Source organism: Paralichthys olivaceus, chromosome 19 (genome assembly GCF_024713975.1).
Source record: "Paralichthys olivaceus isolate ysfri-2021 chromosome 19, ASM2471397v2, whole genome shotgun sequence".
Lineage (NCBI taxonomy): Eukaryota > Metazoa > Chordata > Actinopteri > Pleuronectiformes > Paralichthyidae > Paralichthys > Paralichthys olivaceus.
This window is the reverse complement of record NC_091111.1, coordinates 10,565,868-10,586,837: the sequence shown is the minus strand read 5'-3', so window position 1 is coordinate 10,586,837 and position 20,970 is coordinate 10,565,868. Positions and strand designations below refer to the sequence as shown.

At 42.0% G+C, this 20,970-nt stretch overlaps 1 protein-coding gene across 7 annotated transcripts in view; it reads right to left on the bottom strand.

Moving 5' to 3' along the window:
• The window catches only part of eya4 (EYA transcriptional coactivator and phosphatase 4), a 42,253-nt gene that overhangs the window by 3,615 nt on the left and 17,668 nt on the right, over positions 1-20,970 (bottom strand). For 2 of the 7 annotated variants that reach the window (XM_020092014.2, XM_020092013.2), the window contains exons 3-18: positions 15,897-15,946; positions 13,529-13,650; positions 10,566-10,649; positions 9,936-10,013; positions 9,198-9,264; positions 8,919-9,061; positions 8,336-8,479; positions 8,088-8,170; positions 6,865-7,039; positions 5,551-5,687; positions 5,211-5,294; positions 1,909-1,998; positions 1,514-1,572; positions 1,064-1,224; positions 295-409; positions 9-130 (exon numbers count right to left, since the gene is read on the bottom strand). In XM_020092014.2, the coding sequence (XP_019947573.1) occupies positions 9-130; positions 295-409; positions 1,064-1,224; positions 1,514-1,572; positions 1,909-1,998; positions 5,211-5,294; positions 5,551-5,687; positions 6,865-7,039; positions 8,088-8,170; positions 8,336-8,479; positions 8,919-9,061; positions 9,198-9,264; positions 9,936-10,013; positions 10,566-10,649; positions 13,529-13,650; positions 15,897-15,946 (1,714 nt within the window). Of the gene's footprint in view, positions 1-8; positions 131-294; positions 410-1,063; positions 1,225-1,513; positions 1,573-1,908; positions 1,999-5,210; positions 5,295-5,550; positions 5,688-6,864; positions 7,040-8,087; positions 8,171-8,335; positions 8,480-8,918; positions 9,062-9,197; positions 9,265-9,935; positions 10,014-10,565; positions 10,650-13,528; positions 13,651-15,896; positions 15,947-19,251; positions 19,636-20,970 lie in introns of those variants that run through there. The other 5 variants (XM_020092019.2, XM_020092018.2, XM_020092017.2 and 2 more) reach the window with 4 other exon arrangements.

Sequence of the window (20,970 nt, the reverse complement as noted above, 5' to 3'; positions counted from 1 at the left end):
TGTCTTACCTATTTTCGTCGCACTGTAAATATTCTCGATAGGGAAAACAGATCCCAGACTATATAAGAGAACTTTAGCCAGAGCTGGTATGAGCTGCGTCGTGGTCACCAACACATTTACACAGTTACTCCTGCGGGACAGAGACGAACAGAGGGAACAGACCATGTAAAGAAAGAATAAGTGACGGATAAATGGAATATTAATCAAGGTTTGATGCTGATGGATGGATAGCTTCCCACTCTCTTTACTTCTAGAGAGTTGAAAGAATACAGTTAATGTAACACAAAGTGGCACCTGGAACTGATGATGGACAAGGACTTGAGTGCGTGGGTGAGCCAGGAGTCGGTCAGAGCCTCCACCTCCGCTCTGAGCTGCAGCCAGGCGTCTCTCTTGGCGGGACCGAGCAGCCCTGAAACACAGAATAGACTCATTTAATCCTTGGAGCAACACACGTCACTAATCAAAGCACACAAAGCAGAACAGTAGAGGTCAGGACATTATCAACAATTATGTCCTTTGTTTTCATGGGGTCTTAAAACATTTTAATTCAATTATCAGAATCATAGGCCTTAAAAAGTCTTAAATGTGTTAAAATATTAGGTCTTGATTTGGTAGATTATGTTTTTAACACTACTTCTGTCGTACTTTAAGATGAGTCTTCGTGTTGTAGTTCTTTCTCAATGATACAGATATTAGCACTCTAATAAAACTACAAACAAGACCAACGTGGTACCCACTGTTCGGAAGTATCTCAGTACTCAAATGGTTTGCGGGAAAGACTATAGACACCTACTGTCTCTGGGTGTTTGAAAGATAATGTGATGTTTAGAGGTTTATTCTCTACTAGTAGAGTAGTAGTGCTTGACATAGGTCTTACATTTCATTCATTTTGTCTTAAAAAGTCTAAAATACAACTTAACCTGCAGAAACCCTGGTGACCAAAGCAGCTGTAGCGATCATCAACTGAACAAAAACTCGTATTTTCACCACTTGCTCTCTGTTAGCAGCTGCTACATAAAAAAACATGGTGTTTATCCAGTGAGCTCCCATCTGTCTGGCTTACCCCCCACATTGTTTTTGTACGTGCTATACATCTCTTTGACCCGTCGGTAGCGGAAGGCCAGTTTCCTCATCCAGTCGACCCCGCCGCGGACACCCGTAGCCAGGCACAGGTTAGCGCTGGTTGCAGCTGCATGGAAGCCATCAGTTGCAAAACTGTAAGTACTGTCAATAATAATGATATGTTTTATTTGAAAAATCTGCTCTGGTAGAACAAAAAAGATCAAATTGTTATTTTTTTTATGATTCAGTATTATAAAAACACAACTTTGAACTCTGCAATTGCATTCCATTATTTCCGATGAGGGCTAGAGTAAAATATTCACATTTTAATGTTGTAATTGATTTAAGATTACTTTAACAAAAATAAGAGTTGCAAATGATAAAAAACTAGTCATTTATAAGTTTAAACATAAAACATTATCAGTTGTTTATGTTGTATACAAATGCTCACCTTAAGTCCTGGCCATTGTCATCTGATGACACATCATCAATATGTACCTGATCACATTCCTGTTTACACAAATCAAACAAATTAAATGATGCATGGATTTATTGATCAATTTATCAAAAATAATAACAATAATGTTAACAACAACGCACTTAAATGTAAATATAAACAGTACCATGTTTTTCTTTGAATTAAATATTTTATATAAATAAAATCGCCATTGCCATTACAGTATGTTTTACCACATTCACACCACTAGAGAGCAGCAGTAGTGTTTCACTGAATGACTGTGGTGCTTTTATAATGTTCTTGTTGTTTGTGGCAAAATTGAATCATTCAAGGATTGAATTTTTCTAAATGTGGTTTGCGTGTGTGTCTGTTGACATCTGCTCTCTCACCTCCAGGTCATTAAAGAATAAGTGTGTGTCGGCCAAGTTGAAGATCATCTCCTCCATCCTTAAACCCAACGTGACCGCCATTGGAGGGTCCTGTCCGAGGAAGAAGATATCATCATCATCAAGACGTTACCGTGACAACCAATTATAACCATATCTTTTTTACTCTCTTCCAGACTTAATTGATTTCTTAAAAACCAAAATAACACCAAAATCATTCTAATCAGTCTACCCAGATCCATGTCCGCCCCCTCACATTAGCAGAGTTGGTACGCTCCACACATCACAGCAGATGCTGACAGACAGGTTGCACTTGTTCTGTCCCATCAACATTCCTCAAGCTTGGTAGGGGGTTGTGTTAGTGGGGGGTGAGAGGAAGAATGTCTGTCTTCATTTGTGTGTATGGCAGAAAGTAGGTACCCTCAAAGGGACTGATATGTGGTATGTGAATCGTTAGTGTGTGTGTATGTGTGTGTGTGTGTGTATGTGTATGTGTGTGTGTGTGTGTGTGTGTAGAATGTGGTCTATTCTGCCAGCCCCGGGCCTCAGCTGCAAAAACCATCATCTGTGATAGGTCAGCGAGGGTCGACAGCTCGCCCCGCGATTCGCTGACGCTGTCAGAAGACCAGAATAGAAAGACACTAACAGGAAGGAGAGTGAAAGTGAGCAAAGAGGGCACACACACACACAAAGAGAAAGAGAGAGGGAGAGAGAGACGATCGGCATTCCTGAGTGTGAGGAAGTGCCAAAAAAAAAAGTGATTGCCCCTTAAAGTTGAAAGTTGTGAAGTGGGTACGGCTTTTCAAAAGTTAACAGCCGCTAATAGTGATAGGAGCAATTGTGACTGTAGTTCATTCCTTGCTTTTCTGTCAGTCACACAGACAAGAGGCACTTAGCTTTGTCTCTCAGGTAATGATTATGCTGGCTGCCGGCCAGAGGAGAGTTACGGACAAATCCACGTTTGTCAAAACACTTGCAGCTGAAATGCGTTCGTTCCCTCCGCACGGTTGAATTTGGCTGCACTCGGGACTCCAAAAAGGCTGAGGTGGCTTTTAACTGCAACACTTTGCCAGACAAGTTAAATCAATCACGGAGAGTTGAAAATATTACTTTGGTCTGGCGAGGGTCGCCATGAAAAAAAATTCCTCTCTCCACCTCAGCTATTATCAGCCGAGCTCTGGAAACTCAACACTTCTCGATGATGTAGACATTATTGCGAACGGTTATAACAACTCCTGTAGTTTGTGTCTCTGTGAGGTAAAAAAAATACGTCCATATGTGTATTCATGAGAACATCACGTAGAAGAGACATGTCCTCAGATAGCTCCTCGTGGTTGCTATGTCAACAGTGTAAACACTATTTTTGGAGAGGTGTGAACAGACACAGCTGCTACTCCACTTCTTCAGGCCACCGGCAGCAAATGAGGCGAAAAAAATGCCCCAACAAATATTTTAACGAATGAAAACAACTTATTTATAATTAGATTGCATGTAAAGAGAAATGTACAACTTATGACGTATAGTACTACACACACACACACACACACACACAGTTGTGTATCCATGTCCTCAGGGGAATTACGTTGACTTACATTGATTCCTTAACCCATTTTAATAATAGTTACTATGAGTCTAATCCCAACCTAACCCTTAAACCTAAACTTAATCTAAACCTAACTTTGAAAAAAGTCTTCACCTATGTTATAAGGACAATTAGATGGACCACACACACACACACACACACACACACACACACACACACACACACACACACACAGAGTTTTCCAACACACCAGGGTCTTTCTTACACCCATTAAATCCAAATAGCCAAATATTAAATTCCCCAAGTGCAGAGTAACTAAGTTGTGCATCAGTGCCCACAAGCTCTTTCTGTTAAAAGCCTATGTTCCTACAGTTCTATTGTGTGTGTGTGTGTGTGTGCTGGGCCAGTTTTTGTTGCTCTGCCAAAACAACATGTCAGAACAGACGCAAACGCCCGCACAGGCAGGCTGGTGGCGATGCCGGGGCCCACAGGAAACGACGTCACCCAATAAAAATCTGAAGCCCCGGCCACAGAGGATGATCCAAGATCAGAGCCAAGAGCCATTAAAATAAAGGAAACTATAAACAGGGTTGATGTTATGAAGGTGAGACCAGCTAATAGGTCCACAGTGAAGTTTGAAATAGAAAAACTGTCCAGGTAGAAAAATGAGCAGGTTAAAATGTGATTGACTTGAGGGAAGCATGATCGAATTATTAACGGACTTAAGATGTGTTCTTAATAAGTAGTACATTTTAAGACTCATTAATTTTTATTATGTATGTGGTCATCGTCATAAATTGACTATAACCTAGGTGATGTAATGTTAATAATGTACTAAGGAAAAGGAAGCTTTTTGTGAAAGTATAACTTGATAGATACAAATGTACTCAAATAAAAGTAAAATTACAATGTTAACATTTGTACTTGAGTACAAGCAAGTAAGTAATTTTCTTTTAAATATGTATTCAAATTAGAAGTACAGTAAAAAAAAATACTGTATTATTAATGTACTCTCTGTTTATAATCATATTGAGTTCAGTAGTGGAGGATCTTGTTTTGGTATTTTAAGATAACATTTTTGGCCATAAAATATGACTGATGTTGAAAATGAACTTTGAGGACATTCTAAAAAAAAACATCTGAAAAATGATAACAGGATGTGGAAATACTTCTTAAAGCCCTGAGTAATGTTTGCACCTCTGCCTACAGGCGACCCATATGCAGCCTGTAAGACAAAGCCTGGGGCTAAAAAAAGTCCACAGGTCACTCTCTGCAGGAGTAATTGTGAGGCTCATAGTTGTGAGCTCATGGCAAGAACTGGAGGCGAGCAAGATGAGTGTATCAGCAATATTCTCATCTACTCCCCTCTTGTCTTGTTTGGACTTTGGCAGCTGGACAGATAGAGAGCTGTTTAAAGAAAGACATTAAACTCAAACTAAGTAAAAGGAGAGATCGCCCGCCCCTTCACTCTTATTCCCAGTGAGAATTATGCCCTCGTCTCAAAGTGCTCTCTTGGGGCGCTCAATAACAGGCTGTTGCATCACCTCTCCCAGCTTCAGTAGAGCGGCAGCCTTTTGGGATTTTGAAAACTGGATGCTTTGGTTATAAAACAACCATTTTGCCACAGCGTCATTTAATCAACATTAAACCAGTAACCTGGGATTCAACGTTTGACAGGAAGATGGATAGACTGATGGAGATGATGTTGGGTAGATGCCACAGTAAACACAGACAGACAGTGGAGGCACGATGATGATCTTACCTTTCCATATTTCTGTGCGTAGGAGCCGGTGAGCAGAGAGTGGAAGACAATGATCGTCTCGTCCAGATCCCACACAAACACCCTCTTAGAGAGCAAAAAAGAAAAGCAGACGCATTAAAGGAGGCTTTTTTCTGAAATGATACATCCATATGCACATGCAAGTTCGAGTGGACAGTGACATGGGTGGTCCGGCTCTTTATCAGCCTCTCCCCTCTTGTATTTTGAGACTCAGTGAGCAGAGGGGATGAAGACCAGAGGGATGAAGACCAGAGGGAATACCACATATCCACCGAGAATGAATAGAATTGTTGGTCAGTAATGTAAGTGAGCGTTGTTTTACCTCCAGGTCACTATCAGGGGGAGGGGATGGGTTGTTCTTGCGACCCCTGCCCCGGGACTTGGACCCCCCACTCCGGCAGGCCCGGTCGTCCAGCTCTTTGATGGGCGTTGAGGGGCTCTGCACCGTGTCAAAGTCCCCTGAGAGAGAACGCAAACACATACAGGACATTTAAAAACATTTTTGATTTACAAAAAGTTTTGGAGTGTTTGAGCGATCACAAACTACACTTAGCTTCGCTGCATTAAAGCGACAGTAATGATGTGGTTTGTGCTGCTGATCCCGCAGGTGCTCGGGAGGAGTATCCACTTCAGGAAAAAGCAATAACTCAGACTCTGTACACTAATAAGCCATCTTGTCAGGTTTAATAACTCAAGGTAATTGGCAGCACAGATCAACGTAAAAACTGACAGAGAAACCATGAACAAAGGCACTACTGCTGTTCTGAGTGATTCACGTGCACATGTACAGATTTAACGGAGGAAGCAAAGACAGAACTATGCGGTAAATCACAAAACGTGAGGTAATCCATCCTTTTCGCAAAAGATACTGTACCTAGAAAAATTTTGCAGGAGCACACACACAGAGAATAGTGCGCCTGCACACACACACACCCTCATACTTATGCCATATGCTCCCACTGCTGTGTGGTAACTAGAACCAGACTCTAAGCTTCAGCTCTCATATTGTTATGTCTCAATCAGGGAAGGAGGGAGGTGGAGAAACAGGGAGGGAGGTGGGCTAAAGACACAGGGAGCGACCAAAAGAGAAAGATATCGAGCGTAGAAAAAAGAGAGAGAAAGAGAAAAAGTGAGAAAGGCAGAAAGAGGCAGAGCGCCAGTGACAGGAAGAATGATAAGCTCCTTTAATCAGGCTTCCTGAATTACAGCCAAGACAAACCAAAGAAAAATGTGAAAAAATATGAAGCCATATTTCTGCACATATGGGTGCACTTTAGCTCTTTATTATTTTCTCTTTACTCCACTTTCTCTGACTTGTCTCTAAAAGTGCAATATTTAACATAACTCAGCTCTAATCAAAAACCTCTCGGGCTAATGTCAACACACACCGATTCTCCAATTAGCAAGCGTGATGCCAGGTAACTATGGCTACGGCCTGAACTTACTTCCTGTGCTTCATCATAGGCGTAGAAAAGAGGGTGTTGAACTTAGTTACCCAGAATCTGTGGTGTTTATTTCCAAGATTATGGAGCCACGATGCAAGCGGTGAAAATGCTGACATTTTGTTTGCATATTTACAAAGTTTCGGGCGGAAAAGTTGTATCTTCTGAACAATGTGTTTCTGTTTAGCACAAACCTGGGTGAAGTTCAGCGGCCTGTCCAGTCATGGCGGGGGCGGGGTCCTGCAGCTGGTAGGCCGCCGTGGAGCCTGTGCCATCCACGCTGTTGGAGCTCATATATGTCCCGTAAGTGGAGGCGGAATAATACTGGGCGTACTGGTTTTGGCCGAACGTTGTATATGAGGGGTAATCCTGCAGAGAATAACATCAGTTATAAGTAAAGAAGGAAAGAAACAGGGAAACTGAGATGTTTCACTTTTCTGGAAAGGTTCAGTCTGACTTTTGAAGATTTTACAAGTGTTCCCTTCCATTTCTCTAATCTTTTATTCCCTCCATTCTGTATTTTATATCTTTTTAAGACAATTAAAGCCTTGTGTTGCTGCATTTTACAGACCCAGTGGAGATGGGCGCTTTTATGAGTCAGCTCTCTAAACCTGTCACTACGTCCATCTGTACGAGTCCTTATAAACTGGAGCACACCACATGAATGCACAAACACACACACACACACACGCTCACAAACAGTTGGTGTGTAGTCAGCAAAGTGTGTATGCAAATGTGCGTATTCACACATACTGTACACATACTTGCTTTCAATCAGTCACTCAAAGTTTCTGTCACGCTTGCTTTCTCTTTTTCTGTTAAACTCATACACTTGCGCGCACACACACACACACACACTCCACACACACATGTCCAATTTCCCTTAATCCACCCACACGGGCCAAAGCTTGACTTTCTTCCTGTAAACAGCCACATCTATCATGGTGGGACACTGAAATCCCCCTATAAGCATTTTACTACCACAATACAATTCATCATAAGGACGAAGAGAAATATTCAGAACAAAACGCTCTTTCACAAAGACTAATTCTCTGTTTCTCTCCTTAGTTTTTCCCCCATTGCGACGTCACAGTGTAATTACATTTCATTTCTTAAAGCCACCGCGAGCGAGGAAAGTTGTGTGGGTTTTGTGTAACTGCAAAACCACTTCTGGTCTCGAAATGCTATCGCAACTGCTGCGCACAAAATCCCCGGTCTTTTGTGTGAGCCGGCGTAATGAGGAAAATGACGTCCGCTTGACCACTCAGACCAAACATGTGACGTGGTTGATCCGCTATGGCAAGAGCTCCCTTAGGAAATGAGCTGCTCTTATTGGCCTGGGAAAGTGAACGCTCAGGGCTTAAGCTGATGAAGCAGCCAGCGTGCACAAAACTGACACACACAGACACACATGTACCTGCTGTGTGGCAGTGTAGTTGGCGGGGTTGGACACTGAGTTGTTGGTGGTGTAGAGGCCTGAGGAGGGGGTGAAACTGGAACCTGGAGGGGGATACGAGAGTGACAGTCACAGCACAATAAAAGTTAAGATCGTTTTTCATCAGGATTTCAAAACTTGGATGATATTCCCCCAATCTTTTTTTCAACATCAGAAGAACTGCATGAGTTTTCTGAGTTGAGGTGACAAGTGATGCAGGTTTGACAGACCTGGCATCTGATAGGGTGAGTATGCCGTCTGTCCAGGCTGAGGCGTGGTGAAGCCGGGGCTGTAGCTGAGGCCTGTCTGCAGAGGAGACTGACTCTGGGCCAGGCCGCTCTCTGTCTTGATGCCCGGCAGCATCACCCCAAGGTCTAGGACGAGACAGAAATATTGAATATTGTACAAAAGATTCAACATAAAATGAACATGAGAGGAGTTTATGTTTTGTTTGTGTTTGTTTGTCAGTTAGCAGGATAACACAAAAACTGCTGAACTGATGTCCATGAAATTTGTGGAGGGGTGGGGGATGAACAGGGGACAGATCCTGGAATTTGTTTTCACCTTCTTTAACTTTGCGATTTCAAGATTTTCCTAGTTTTTCAGAGAATAATTCATGGATCTTAATGTAAAAATAAAGGTCTGCAAAGGAAAAATCTCCGTTATTGTGTTACATTGTTTTAAAATAACAATTCATTGACTTCAGCAAGACATACTGATACTTGATTAAAAAAACAGGTTATATTTCTAAAATGGGTTAGTTCATCTAATGTATATCACTGTGAGTCAGTGTATGTGTGTGTTTGTTCGTACCGTAGGTGGACAGTCCATAGGCCTGGCCTGTCTGGGAGTAAGCGGTGTAGACGGACGACTGCTGCATGCTGCTGAACTGGGGTTGGCCGGCGTACGTCGGCATGGGAGGGGCCGCAGGCGTGGAGAGGATGTGAGGGTAGGGCCTGGGAAAGACAGAGAGACAGAGAGGTGATGTAGGTACTGGGCAGATTATAGCATACAGGGGCTTTAGAGGGTAAATGGGTGAAATTTGAATCTAGATATCTGATAAGGATTCTCGGAAAGCAGTATGAGACTTACTTTGAGGGGTAAAGCGGAGGTGAGTACTGATGGGCTGAGCGAGGGCTGTATCCACTGCTGGTGATTACTAAAAACAGCAGAATGATCAGAAACAACAAGTCAAAAACAAAGTTCCGGATGGTGTCGACTCAAATCTTCTGTTTTATTTCACAATTCACAAAAACCACTCCTGAACAGCACAATTCAAGGTCCTCGGCTCGTCGGGGCTGAAACTCTGTTCCAGTAAACACAATTTGAATCATTTTGAATGGCGGGGAGCCAAGTTATTTCTCTTTAGAGAGCACTGTCGAGCATGAAACCCTCAGAGTGGGCCTCATGGTAAAACACAATGTCTGTTTGTGGTCATTGAGATGTCAGAGCTCAATACTGACAAACACCCCGCTGCTTTCTAACCCTTGCTGTGTGTTTCTTAATGGTTTTGCAGATCAGAGTCTGTGTGTGTCTCGCAGTGGAAAGGATCACGGGGTCGTGTGTGAGTCTATAAAAAAACGACAAGTGTAAAATTGTCCCTCCCACTCCCTCATCCCTCTGCCAGCCTTTGATGACGCAATCCAAGGACAGGCAATGCTTCATGGGATTAAAGTTTTCAGCGGGCCGACCGCTGAGCCGCAGCGGACGGTGGTGTTTGTGTGTGTTTGTGCGACTGAGAAAACAGAGCGAGAAAGCGCTGAGACGAGAAGTTCGACACATGGAAATCTCTTTGTGTGTATGCAGCAAATAAGTTTATATGTGTGTTACCTGAGCCGGCGTATGTGTCCAGTGCTGTGTCGCCTGTTGTGGTGACTGTATCGTTGTTGTTCATAGGCTCTGTTTTCACTTAAGGAAGAGGGAAAGGATCGGTGTTAGGGGAGGCCGGCAAGGAAGTACCATCACACACAAAGAAAGCCTTATTGAGTCCAGAGCAGGAAACTACCATGCAGTTCAAGTACGGGTGCAAATATTGTGTGCAGGGTTCCCACAGTTTTGAAATGACTTTCTGCAACCAAGTCCAAACATCACAACCACTGTAAGGTATTATTATTTTGTCTCTTTTATCCCAGGAAAAATGTGAAAATTAAAGAAGTATGAAAGTTTAAAAATATAATCATGCAAGGTAACACTTTGTTTACATCCCCAGCTAATTTGTAAGATTCTCCTAAATGTGTTGACTGGTGGGAACCCTGCAAATCTATAAAAACTCCATTGTGATGAATTCACACTGTAATCCAAAGACAATAGAACACTGCACAGCAAATGAAAGAAATCACAGCAATTCTGACACAAGAACGCCCCGTGTATGACGAGCCTAAACTGTATGAACCCATCACTTTTTGCATTCAGCTTATATGACTTGTGGCCTGGGATTTACACACACATGCTCCTCTGTACCATAGTCCTTGGAGCCCGGGGCGGGGGGCGGGCTGCTGCAGCCCAACAGCCAATCAGCCGTGTTTAGAACGGTCATACTTTCACCTAAAGGGGTGCAAGGTGGGAAGGTTGTGAGGATACGATACACCGAGAACCTGGCGTGTCTCAGGTAAATGTGACATGGTGAGCATTTTCAACAGTGGTAGCATATTTGTATCGTGAAAGGTGTTTTTAACTGAATAGTTTTAAATTTGGGAAAATAAACGTATTTGCTTTTTTACTGAGGGATAAATGAAAAGCTAAATATGACAACGGACCTCCGATGGTCATGAATTTAAGCATCATTTAACGAGGTTGCAGAGGAACTAGCAGATACTAAAGAAGGTCACTATACCTAACCTTGAAATATAAAAACCACAACTTAACTGGAAAATCTTGTTTTGTTTTCCTCCAGCTCCTGAGAGAAATATCTGTAATAATCTATGAAAACAAACTAAAATGACAAAAACCATCTTCGAGAAAATGTTGTGACTTCTTGGGTGGCATTTATAACCTATACTGCAGCCAGCCACCAGGGGGTGATCGAGACGCTTTGGCTTTACTTTTGTGGAGCTGTCATGTCATCCATCTTTACATACAGTCTATCTTCAGTGACTTCAAGTGATATAATTAGATTAGAAGTAGTCATGTGATCCACCGTAAATATAGAAATGCTGGTTATAGCTGCTTTAACGAACAGTTATGAAAATGATATCAAAGTTCTCATCCTAATGAAGTGAATAAAAGTATTCACTTCAAAATGTCGAACTAGTCCTTTAAATAACAGTTATCTCTCATCACATGAGCACATCTGTTGACCACCTTTAACATCTAACATGCTGTTTCTCATTTTCTCATCACTCTCTGAACATGATAAAGACTTGTCATTACTTTTGAAGGCGCCGTTTAATTCGGGACAACTTCATTAATCCCCTCGGGGAGCAATACAATCAGACGAGCCCTAATGAAGACAAATGAGTTGCTATGGAGATGGCCCACGGGCTGGAGTGCCGGCTGATGTCAGGTGAGGGGAATGTTGGGTATGTAGTTTGTTTTGGCTGCGAGCTTGTAGATCCAGTGCTGTCTGCTTAAACCATTAACTGTGAGCTCATCAAAAAATGATTTAACATGCTCTAATATGGTCTGAATGCACCGTTAACTCCACTCTGAGCACAGCTATTTCTGTGTGCGGCTCTGTTTTGACAAATCAAGTTGACCGAATGCAGCATCTCACTTTTTCCATTACATTACTATTAAAAGAAGTCTCCGTAGCCTTTTAAATCAGCAGTAGATCAAAGCCCTGCCCTCAACAAAAGCACTTACATCCAGCGCTATTACATCAAACCGCCCCATCAAGAACAATCCCACAGTACAGAGAATGAGAGAGGGGTACATCAAGGGTGACGGGGGGGAGATGAGAAGAAGGAAAGAGACAGACGGACAGAGAAAAATAAGGAGAAACAGAGAGAGAGTGGGACAAAGGGAAGAGAGGAGAGGGATCGCTGGTGTTGACATCTAAGAGAGCAGTGAGGCTTTAATGCTCTTGTAGAGGAAATAGTTTCCAGTGGGATTTTAGGCTTGCACCCAAACATATATACAGATACACACACATATACACACACACAGTTTGCCAAGCGGTTAGCAGAGGAGAGCTTCACTGTGTGTTTGCACACATTCTCCAGTGGTTTGCTCGAGTGTTCATGCCAGCGCACATGTGTGTAAATGTGTGCATTTGCATGTGCAAAGTTCTTATCTCTGCATGTTGGAAACGTTCTGACTGATGATTTTGCAACTGGTTTCATTTCATTACATTACACTCATCAAATACTTTACTCAAAGTGAGTACTCACAGTCAACCTCTGATGGAACAAGAGTATAGACATATATATATATATATGTCCTTCTGTTGCCATTTCAGATATAGAGGTGGATTTGTCCAAATAACACTTGCAGGGAGCTGAATGATAAGTCTGACACTGCTCTCATGTCTGTGGGGTAAATATAAAGCCATAGCCAGTTACTTTAACTCAGCGTAAGGACAGTAAATGTGGATGTGTAGATTGAATTGAATGGTTCTCTCTAATAAAAACAAAATCCACTTTCTAGCAGCTAAACATATAAAGTACAATGTTAAAAGTGACCAGTTGTTAACAACTCTATATAAAGATGGACAACACACCTCCGCTTCCTTCCACAATCCAGAAATTAAGCCAAAATAGTGTCTACACAGAAACAATCGGGGGGGAAGGAGCCACAGTATTGAGATCCTGCCAATACACGTGCTCGACCAATCGTGAGTCAGTCTCAGCTGTCAATCATGACATTTACAACATTGTGAGGAGAACTACCGAAAAATGACAGAAACCATCTTTGAGAAAAAATGATTTGACCTGTTCTTTGACTTTTTAGTTTGGTCCATGTCCACTAACATGGAGTAAGCTGAATTTATGTCCTGTACTGCAGCCAGCCACAAAGGGGCTATCAGGACGCTTTGGCTTCACTTTTTGTATACATGCTGGCAGGTTATGTGCCAAACTATTTCTTATCCGTGTGCATTGACTCCATGGGGGCTCTGCTGGTTCCAATTCCAGAAATAACCTACAACCATCGTCAACTAAAACCACAACTCATTTAAAAACAATATTTGAATGTGTATTGTTGCTCTCTGGGGTTTCATATTCATACAGATATGAAAGTGCTATCAATCCTTTCATGTATCGTTTGATAAGAAACTCAATAAGCTCTGTGTAATTAATGCAATCTTATTCAGTGGTTGACTTTGTATTTCTAAAGTTTAGGCCTTTCATTAGCTGACTATAATTAAAATAGAATTATCCCTGAAATACTGTGAGTTTAAAGGAAAAACATGAAAGTAAAACTTTATTTTGAACTCTAAAACTATACAACTGTATTAATGTAGCACTAAACATGTCCTGCCCTCTCACCTCCTGTTCCATTGGTGGTGATGGAAGGGCTGCCAAGGCTGTTCTTGTCGAGCTTGGAGCCCGTCGAATCCCCACCTCCCACACGGTTATGAGGACTGGCTAGGTCCTGCATTTCCATAGACCTACAGGAGGGGGGAAGAGGAGGAGAAGATGGGATGAACTGTGATTTTTGAATGGATAACAGTTCAACAGCGATACGCTCACACAGCTGGGAATGTCCCACCTCCATTTATTACGTGAGGATATCAGTGAACACATTCAGTGACATGCTGTGACACAGTGACACACACACACTGAGTCATAAACTTCAAGCTTCTCCGTACCACTTAGCTTACATGGGCATGTGCTCAGGGGCGATAGACATTGTCTGCGGGCCTGCTCGCTCTTTTATAGAGTGTGTGTCTGTATTTGTATACGTGTGTGTGGGTGTGTGCGTGTGTGTGTGTGCGCTCACTTCTGGGCTCCAATACAAACCCACAGGCTGCCAGCATGCTTTACTTTTACAATGTGTTCCACATGCATGACTGGAGAAACCAGCACACAAGGTGGTAATGATAAAGTGAGAGTGAGTGTGTAATAACCTGAGAGTGTGTGTGTGTAAAAACCTGTGTGTGTGTGATTGGCTGCAAGTTAAATTAAATATAGAAAGAAACAGGATGAAGGTTTGTGTTTATGAAGTATTTATTTAGTTGTCTACCTTTTCATTTATCTGTGTTTATTGTTGATTAGCTCCCCATTGGCTGTTACCGTGGCAACAACTAACGGCCAACGAGGGTCCATAACGGCCAGTGAGAGGTGTGAATGTTTTCAATACATTTCCATGCATGCGCTCAGGAAAAAAAAGTCAACATAAAACACTCGCTCATGACTCTTCATCACTGCTGCCACAAACCCACACGCTGACGTGTTCTTTGGTGAAAGACAGTTTAATGTTGAGTCAGTGTGTGTGTGTGTGTGTGTGTGTGTGTGTGTGTGTGTTTGTGTGTGAGAGCCCTGACTCAGGCTGCCCACAGGTTGGTCACACTCTTGCTCTTGTGTGAGACATCAAAGCGAGAAATGACAGAGATGGAGGGAGAATTAAACAAATGCGGGCTGCCGGTCTACCACTGTGTGCGTGTACATATGTGTTTGTGTGTGTGTACGTAAAAAAGAGAGAGTGCACATCTGTGTGGCGGTCTGGAAGCAGTCCATCTCAATGCTATGGGCAGATAGCATCGCCACACATGACTGCAACCCACAGTCAGACTGACAGGTATAAACATATAGCTTTCAGTGGACGAGAGAGAGACGTGGCGAGAGGGCGCAAAAGATGGAACGCACAAAAAGATAAACACTATAAATCAGCTCTCTCTGTGTACTCTTTTTTCTATTTACAGCTAAACATCCATTGTGCTCGGCTGTAGACTAAAAACAATGATCACTGTTTTAATATCAACAGCGCTCTATTGAGATATCGAGCCAAGCCCTATAACTCCAAACATAATGTCCTAAAATATCCCTGCCGTACATGGCAATAAAAGTTTTTACAGATCATGCAGCCATTCTTCTTTTTCTTCTTCTCTTGCACTCGAGTGCTTCAACACTGTTCTTCCATCCTTTTCTTTTTTCATCAGTCAACAGCAGGAAATGATTCTGTCTCCACTCCTTTTTCTATTTTTTCCTCTCTTTGCTCTCTCGTTCCTCTTGGGAAGCGATGGCAGGAGTCGGTGTTTCATAAACTCATCTCTGGTTTTCACATCATGTCTGCTCATTGAAGAAATATGCTGCACCCCATTAGAATTAACTATAGATCTTGTATGAATAAATTGTTATGCACCTGTAAATACATATTATTGTCTGTTATTACTGGATAATCTGTGTCACTTCCTAGAGTTTCCCAAACCCAAAGATTTTCATTTTGCAGTGACGTACTGTACAACTGCAAATCATCTTATTTCAGAGGCTGGAACCTATTTATTACTTATTAATAATTAAATGTATGAATAATTATTCATTTGTACTATTCTTACTTAAGAGAAGGACAATAAAATAGCTTAGGTTATTTCTCTGATGAACAATTTATCAATTCAATTCGTGTAAATGATCAATATAAATGAATTACTGTGTGTGATCCATACCTCCTCATCTTGTGATATTGGATCAGTATATGTTTTTGTGTGTGTGTGTGTGTGTGTGTGTGAGGGGGCTTAAGAAAGTGTTGATTACCTCATCACTGCTTGCAACTGCAGTGAAACCTCACCTCTCTGCACCATGACCAGAGAGAGCTGGTACACACCACACACACACGTTGGAAGTCCACACACACACACACGACGTTCTTAAACCCCTGATATTGTCATATTACGCAAACAACCACATGTGAGCGTACCTGGCGTCCGAAGGGTCTGGAACATGAGATTCACTGTTTGATTTCTTCACCTGCAGAGTAACCAGAGCAGAGGAAATGTTATGAAACATGCTCACACACACACACACACACATACAATAACATACAGTGTTACGGTGTTTAGTGTGTCATACACTGTCCTCATAAACAAGTATTTATGTCAAATTTATGACAAATTATGTTAATATCTTGATGCAAACGCTTAAGAAAGAAGAAGAAATAATGGATTCAAACTAACATCTGATCTCAAAACACCTCCAAGTAAAGAAAACATCGGAGCAGGTCGGATTCTACTTTTGAAATGTTACTCAAATGCAAAACCCACAACAAATCAGAACCGATCGCTGCAGCCACCCCGCTGACACAAGTGCTAACGGGCATCTAAACGACAGAGATTAACTTTCCCTTGTTCACCTGTGACCCTGCTCCACCCCGAGCTCCAGCCCCTTCCTCAACCCATAAAGAGTGGAGGGGTCACGGCGGGGTCATGTTAGGTCACCGAGCTCACTCTTCACCCTTAAACGGGTCAGCATCGGCACTAAATCGAGCATCGACTTTGGGGGGTAACCGAGACATTTGGTCCTGTCAATCACTCCTTTTTTTCCCCTTCATCACACACACAAAAAAAAGAATTTAGAAAAAACACTTCAACCTTCAGCCTCGGTGCCTCACCACCCTGGAGTGCGCTCGCCACACTGATTTTTTTCTTTACATTTAGTGTGTGTTGCTGCATGTGAGGGTACGCGGAGCGAGACAACAGACCAGCGGTTCTCTATTAAAATTCCTCTCTCTTATTTGGAACAGGAACTAATTAGAACAGTAAATGCAGGGCGGAGCGAGGGCCAATGTGTACCAGCTGCCCCCTAATCACTGTGTCAACACACTGTCGAGGTGTAGGGCACGCGCGAGGTGCCAAACACACACACACCACCCATGAAAACGCACATACAAACACACGGTCCAATTCACCCAGGCAGCATATATCCAAGCCATTTACACATTATCGCAATCACAGGTAAGTATACAGAGAAAGTGCATGGCCAAGCAGACACTTAACTCCAGGTTTGTGGAAACTAGGACATTTTTGTGCGTGTGTAGAGTTATGGTTCTGATTAGAGGATCCTGCTGAGAGCGAATAAGAAGCAGCACTTAGCTGTTTAACACAGGGTTCAAAGGTTAGTCGGTGCCCTTGTATGGATCACTTTACACACACACACACACACACGCACACACACACACACACACACACACACCTCACAAAGTCGCAGACACACACAGGCCACTTTCATGTCATGTTTCATGCTTTACCGAAATTTAACAAGGCTGTCAGTCACGGCATCAACAGCATGGCCGTGAGAAACTGCAATCCACATGTAACGCGCACACAGAGCTGCGTACAAATGCGGGTGTGGGTGCGCAGCCCGCATGTTCGCACGCACACACACACACACACACATGGAAACACACAAACCCGGCTGTTTCTGTCTCAACATGATCTGTGAAAACACAAGCACACGCAGGCTTTGATCCTGAAAAGCTTTCATCATTGTGCTTCATCCGTTGCACACTTTCTCTCGCTGACGACATCTCGGAGCGTCTCACCTCTTTAATCGTTATTTGTGCCACATATTCAAAACAAGAATTTATACATTTAATTTATTTAACTGCTTTTCTAGTTTGAACATTTCTGTGTATATCATATTTTTTTATTTTTTTACTTCTCTCGTGCTAAAACTTCTTTCATTTCATTAAACGATACTTTAACTTTATCAGCTACATTATGTTTATGATCCAGTTGGGACCCATTCAAACTGCACCGCACAAACTGAGCTAAAGAAAAACCTGTCGTCCAATAATAAAGCTACACAAATGGATCTTTAAAAAGAAGGAGCTCAGCATTCATATACTCTTATAGCCTTATTCTTCTTCTTTCCATATCTCGCAGTAAAGCAAGCGCAATTTCATCTCCAACAACAAAATGAAGGGCCTCTAAGTACACTCTGAGGTGGCCACAATGCCTGAAGTACCTACTTGTGTCACCTGAGCCACTTTAATAGGCGACCTTTGACCTGGTTGGCCGGGTGACCGGACTAGAACACAGCCTGCCTGCCTCAGGGACTCCCTGAGGGATAAATACAGGTACCCGCGTTAATTAGCACTAATAACAATGATTTATTTAAGGGGACTACACACTGATGTGTTTGTGTTGTTACTTGCTAATGACATTTATCATCTAATGGATGTTGAGATAATGTGACCTTAAAAGGCAGGGGAGAAACAGTAAGTGTGGGTCAGAGATAAGTAAAAGCAGTTTTAGCTCTAGGTTTCTTGTTGTCCCCTTTTTTGTTTTTAGTAAGTTCCCCCACGAAAATAAAAAAGGTGCATCGACACAGTTTGTGTTATTGTTTCTGGCAAACTGCGAAAAGCGCTATGTGTTTCTGGTAATAACCCAACCCATCTGCAACGGGACATCTGATACCATGCATAGAGTTGCACACACACAAAGAAGAGAGAGAGAGAGAGAGAGAGAGAGAGAGAGAGAGAGAGAGAGAGAGAGAGAGAGAGAGAGAGAGAGAGAGAGATGCACACACTATTGATAAACTGTATGATGGCTTTAAGACAATCTGTTGTATTAGTTTCACTCTGCTATGTAAGAACAGCTTGTTTCATAAGCAAATCATTTTTTTTCAAAATAATCTCCTTGAGTTAAAAATAAAAACTGCTGTCACGTATAATCCTCGTGCTTTGACGTGAATTGTGAATTTACAACACATTTTTTCGAACATGAAAAAAAAAAGACGAAGAAGAATCAGACAAATTCCCATAACCTCAAAAATGCTACAAATCCAAATTAAGAATATCAATTAATCAAGAATATCTCATAATAATGATAATAATAATATACCACTATCTGATGTAGGTAAATCAAAAGCAAAACAAAAATATATACTTTTAAAAATCAAAAGAAATATAGTAATAGTGTTAATAAATTCAAATTGAATTTATAGTTGAGTTAGTGAATAGTGGAATGACACTGCTGTTACCATAATCTAGTAAACCTATTTTTTCCTAAATAATATTACATCAAGTATCAATAACATTATCTCTCTTTCTTTTACATATAGAAGTGTTTATTTAATGAGGTAGTGTGGCATAAACATAGAATATTAAATACACTAATACTACAGAAAACACTACAAATGGCTTATTTAAAGATAAAATGAATTTAAGTATAAAACCCATTCACACACACACACACACACACACACACACACACACACACACACATACACACAGTCTCTCACTCACTCACACAGAGTTAAAGATCCATTCTTACCTCAGGGTGTAATCAGGTCAATTAGGAGTCCTATACTTCCACAAAGCATTACAGAGTTGTACGATCCCACCAGCTTCCCGTCACACACAGTCCCTCTGGTCTCACACACACACACACGCCTCCAACACAAACACACCTCAGCTCGGCTCTTTCTACCTGCCTCTCACTTTGCACTTGAGGTGCCACGTTTTTCTTGTTTTTTAGTTTTTTCTGCTCTACAGGAGAAAATGCATTATTTTCTTTCTGTCTCCTTCACTCTGAACAAACATGCAGGGTTTAAAAAAAAAGAGACAGCGTATTAACTACACTCCTCCTCTGCGTCTAATTCTCTGCCTCTGAGGTCAATCTACACACAGCTCCTGTCTTCTTCGAGTAATGGGGAACATTTCACTCGTCCTGTTTCCTTCCACCTCTGCCTCCTCCCCCTCTTTTTCTCTTCTCCTCCTCCCTTCTCTCTCTCTCGCTCTCTCTGTCTCTCTCTCTCTCGGCTGTCACTCACTACACACTCACTCAAGCTAAAACCAAAGAACTGTTTAAATATGTAAAATGTGGTTCATTGTTTCGTGAGTCTGTGTGAGTCCATCCTAAAATAGACACAAATAAACTCCACTCCACATTGTGATTATAGCTCGTGTATGAAAATATCACAATGATGAATTTCACATGTAAAACTCGAACAAGCTGGAGCCCCTAAAATCCAAAACACGCGTGTCTGAGCTCTCGCGTGGTTTCTTCCAGTGAGTTTGAACGGTAAACAGACACGTGGGGAGGATGTATTGGTGACGTCTTGCTGTGCAGTAGAAAGTACATGCCACACCATAAACTTCACACCATGCAACTGCCCCCCACCACACACACACACACAAACACACACACAGACATGCTCCCTCAAGTAACCACATCGCACATGTACACCTGAACACACACATTCAATCTGTACTAATTGGAACCACATGGGCTGCACGTGTGTGTCATGTGTGAAGTGTAGCCATGTCGGAGGGCCGGGTGGAGGTGGAGGTGTGAAGGAGGGGGGTGCAGCGTCAACTAGGTGCACAACACATTCAGTTTTCCCAGCTGACTCGGTCTGAAGATGGCACTCTTTCACTATCGCTGTCGACGTGTTATCAGGGGAGGTAAAAGCTCAAACACACAAACATAAGTTACCACAGCTATCCTTGTTTGCATTGCCTCCATTTACTGTGGACAACCTATATGTTATAACCAAAACCTTATCTCTAACATTGACCAAGAACAATTCATGCCTAACCCTAACTTTAACCCAACCATAAACTCAGCTGAGGTCCCATACTGGTCCTGAAAAACGTAATAGAGAGGACAAAAATGAGTACACACACACACACACACACACAGGCACACACACACAATAAGGGAAATGACGTGAAACAACCACACACTTTCTGACTCCTCTTCAAAACTTCACCAGAACGCCACCTCACTAAAAACATTTCAAAGGGTCAGTTCACTCAACTTGTCGTGCCATTAATTCAGACGGAAAGTTTTTGCCTCCACCTAACACACGAGTGGTGAAGAGTTAATTTTCATTTGTTGTACCTACACATTTAAAGGTCCAGTGTGTAAGATTTAGTAGAAAGGGAACTACTGGCAGAAATTTAATGTAGAATAATCCTCATGATGTTTTCACTAGTTCATTTCATCTAAATTGTATGAATTGTAGTTTTCTTTACCCCAGAAAAGGCC